At 33.8% G+C, this 4125-nt stretch overlaps 1 protein-coding gene across 1 annotated transcript; it reads right to left on the bottom strand.

The window, feature by feature from the left end:
- Positions 1 to 245: 245 nt before the first annotated feature.
- Positions 246 to 640, bottom strand: LOC111375239 (cysteine proteinase inhibitor 1-like). Its single transcript, XM_022998041.1, has one exon. The coding sequence runs from the start codon at positions 619 to 621 to the stop codon at positions 265 to 267; it is 357 nt and encodes a 118-aa protein (XP_022853809.1). The 5' UTR covers positions 622 to 640; the 3' UTR covers positions 246 to 264.
- Positions 641 to 4125: the final 3485 nt, after the last annotated feature.

Below are 4125 nucleotides of genomic sequence, written 5' to 3'. Positions count from 1 at the left end.
ATTGTGTCAATTGGTTCTCATAAACAAATTTAATTATGGCTCTCATAATAATATTTGCTAGAAATCATTTGTCCAGATTTTCCAGCAAAAATTGATTTCCATTACTATCTGGAAATCAATGTGCGCAACATAACATAACAAAGCTTAATTGAAAATGAGCAGTTCTTTTTCTCTCCAAAACTAATTAGTTTTGTAATATATAGTAGACCGATCAAATATTAAATTCCTTGATTTGTCAGTCTACTATCACCCAAAATTTAAAGTTTACTGTTTTTTGAAGGCAACGAGGGTTTTAGAGTTCCCATTCAATGAAACCACGGCATCATACTTATCCAAGATAGATCCATTACTAGCCTCAATAATAAGAGTGTAAGTTGTCTCCTTGGATGCAGCCTTCAAAACAAGTTGGAATTTCAAGTTGGTTTTAGCCTCTTTATTGTATTCATCGATTGCAAACTTCGCCACTTCCACCACCTTAGGGTCTTTTGGATCTAAAGGCTTAAAACCAACGTCGGATTCCTTAGCCTTTCGGCCACCTAGTGCGGTCGAGACATCAAAAAGAGTGGACAAGGCAACCAACAATGTCAAAACCAACAGTAAAGAACCGGAATTCACAGCCATTTTAAGGGTTTTGAAGAATTTAAACAATAGGAATGTTGGAGGGTTACTTTGGTTGGGATGGGATGGTTCTTATTTATAATGGTTGCCAACTCTGAAATGAGATGGATATTATAACAATTTTAGTAAAAAGTTAAATGAGATTAATTAATATCTTTTATAAGGTAAGCTGGAGAAAATTTTGGTCAAACAGCATTGATTGTTTTTACAAACACGCAGCAAAGCTGTTGTAATCAATAATTAGAGAAGATAATCCTTACAAGATTTGTGCAATAAAAGAACTAGAGACAAACCATCTCTGCAAAATCTTTGTAATAAATAAATTGGGACAAATTCTACCATCGTTAAATTTTTTGATGAATTATGTGTTAGTGTTAAACGTTCGGTACCATCTATTACACTTCTGAATTTCAACATAGTTTTAGGCTTTTAGCCTTTTTACTGTACTTATTCGTCACGAATTTTACAATTTATATCACCTTATCGTTTCGTTATGCAAATTATCGCCACCACCCTAAGTCATTGCGACCTAGATCTTTAGTCATGACTTTGAGACAATAAGCCTCTATTTGACAATCATTATTTCAAAATTCATGTTCTACATATTCATTTTTAACCGCACATTCATACAATAAAATATTCTACATATAAATTCAAAATCTTTTCCTACATTTTAACCACGTATTCTCCAAAATATCACTATTCAAAACTTCATTTTATTCAAACAATGGTTGTCAAACAGAGGCTTAAATGCACGTAACTTTGTGAGATTAGGGTACATAAACTTTAAGATACATTGGTAGGTGACGGAGATTAAATAGTAAATTAATAATTAATTTTAGATGGTGATGGACTCCTTAATTTATTGTCCAGTGTATTAAAATATATCATAACTCCATTGAACAATGAATCAAAAGACTACTGATATCCACCTAAATAAATATTGGGCACTACCTATAATGAATAATATTATGCTTTTAATAATCTTTTCCAAATGCATACAAAACCACTCCTTTTATTGTATTTAGAATACGTTTATCAAGAAGTATTAGGAAATACATTGGTTAAATATAGGAGAAAAACTTTGATGTTAAATATCTGAATCCGTCCACAATGGATGTGTTCACACAACTCGGCTCTTTTGATAAAGGTATTTCGGTCAAGTTACGTACCATATTGTGTTCTTCCATCCAATATAATAATATAAATAAATATATATAATCGTCCCCACACCACCCACCGGCAGCCTTTGCAGGTGGCCACTACTGGACCACCACCATCACCATCCACATGTACAAACAACTTCCTCAACCCCAATCAGCAGTTTTGACAGATTTGCCAGAAATGTACGAGGTTTCTTGTCCCAAACAATCTCCCCTTAGATTTTTCTTCATCGACCCTCTAAAGATCGAAATCCATTTATGCTCTGAAAGTATACTTGAAATGGAAATCCTTCCACATCTCTCTCACCTCGAACTATTCCCAAATCTGAGATTCACCATTTACAACGCCAATATTGTAACCATCTCTCTCTTGTCGTCTCCCTTTCCTATTCAAAATTCAGTTCCTTTTGCTCAAAACTACTTCTACATAGTAGTGGTGGCTATCAAATTTGACAACAATCATGCTAAGAAACAAGAATCACAAAATATTAAATTGATAGTTAAAATTCACACATGCGAAAGATATCGTGGATATGAATATTAGCAATTAGATCTTTCGCTCCTTGCTCCACACAAAATATTAGTCGTCAATGGGCAAGCCAATAAAATATTATGGAGAGGAGATGAGACCTAGCATTTATATAGAAATTTATTGAGTCGTCCCATTATTGACTTAAAACTCTAATTAGAGTTTACATATAATTCCAACCCACATACTTAAATTACCACATTATATAAAATATACCCGTAAAGTGTAAACCAACTCAATCGATCACTTAACATATTTGGGCTTAATCACAATATCATTATGAGCCATACATCTAACCCGTAAAATTTATAATCAAATATAAAGACCATATTTAGAATTATTCAAATATTCCCCCACTCGGACAAACATTTAATTGCTATGACAAAACTTTTAACATCTGGGTTAAACTGACAGGTGGCCACACAAGTATAGCTCCAATGATGACACCTTACACGACATGATCCGATCTAACAAGAATGTTAATACCGAATATGAAAGTCGTTACACCAATTAAATGATGTAAGATCACTCCATAGCTACAAATGACGACATCCTTACCGAGCTGGATTCCCATCCTCTAACCAATGTGGTAGTATGTCTGTGCTAATTCATATCGGTCCTCATAATATTCAGATCAAAATGAAGCTACAGTCTCCAAAAAAGACTCATCTTATGTCTTTATCAGTCACATCTCGAGATTGTAATAAAATCACAATAAAAAGATATAAGTCAAATGGATGCTCAAAATAATTCATGGATAGGAAAAATATATTTTATTATTGGAAGGGGCTATACCCGAGGAACATATGGGTTGTCTACGTACCCATTAAAGGAATCAAGTCAAAACGTAGTTCTTTTACAAAAATAACTCCCACTAGCCAAAAATTCAAAGGTTTCCATAATACCTATATTAGCAACATGTGTCTTCAAACTTTTGAAGTGAGTCCCTTAGTCAAAAGATCTCTAATCATTGACTCTGTATTGATATGCTCTATTTTCATCTGTCCTTCGTTAACTCTGTCTCTAATTACCAAATATTTGATGTCCATGCGCTTTGACCCACCGGAGCTTTTGTTATTCCTTGAAAAGATTAATGCTGCGCAATTACCATGATAAATCTTGATTAGTCTCGAGATGGAATCAACAACTTTCAACCCAGAAATGAAATTTCTTAACCAAACGACTTGGACAGTAATCCCATAACATGATACAAATTCAGCCTGCATAGTAGAAGATGCCACTAAAGTCTGTTTAACACTTTTCCAAGAGATAACACCGTTTAACACTTTTCCAAGAGATAACACCACCAGCTAACATGAAAATATAACCTGGAGTTGATTTCAAATCATCTTGACATCCAACAAAATTAAAATCTGAATAGCCTACCATCTTAAGGTGGTTTGAACACTGGAATGTAAGCATATAACATTTAGTTTTCTTCAAGTATCTCATAACTTTCTTAGCTACTTTCCAATGTTTTTGCCCTGGATTTGATTAAAACCTACTAAGGACATTGATTACGTAGGCTATATTTGATCTAGTGAAAACTAGAGCATACATCAAGCTCTTTTCTGCACTAAGCATATGGTATCATCTTCATAGATTTCATTTCTAGCTCATTTCTTGGACATTGAGTTTTGTTAAACTTATCCCCTTTTATGATAGGCATATCTTCAGGTGCACAATTCTGCATATTGGACCTTACTAGAATACGTTGTATATAAGCCTTCTGAGAAAGTCTCAACAAGTCACGATTTCTGTCATGGTGTATTTCAATGCCAAACACATAAGAAGCTTCTCCAAGATCATTGATCT

Source organism: Olea europaea, unplaced genomic scaffold (assembly GCF_002742605.1).
Source record: "Olea europaea var. sylvestris unplaced genomic scaffold, O_europaea_v1 scaffold1352, whole genome shotgun sequence".
Lineage (NCBI taxonomy): Eukaryota > Viridiplantae > Streptophyta > Magnoliopsida > Lamiales > Oleaceae > Olea > Olea europaea.
The sequence above is the reverse complement of the archived record's forward strand: the minus strand, read 5'-3'. Positions and strand labels throughout refer to the sequence as shown.

Excerpts from the sequence above, each read along its gene's own strand:
- LOC111375239 (XM_022998041.1), bottom strand. The coding sequence starts at position 621 with ATGGCTGTGAATTCCGGTTCTTTACTGTTGGTTTTGACATTGTTGGTT.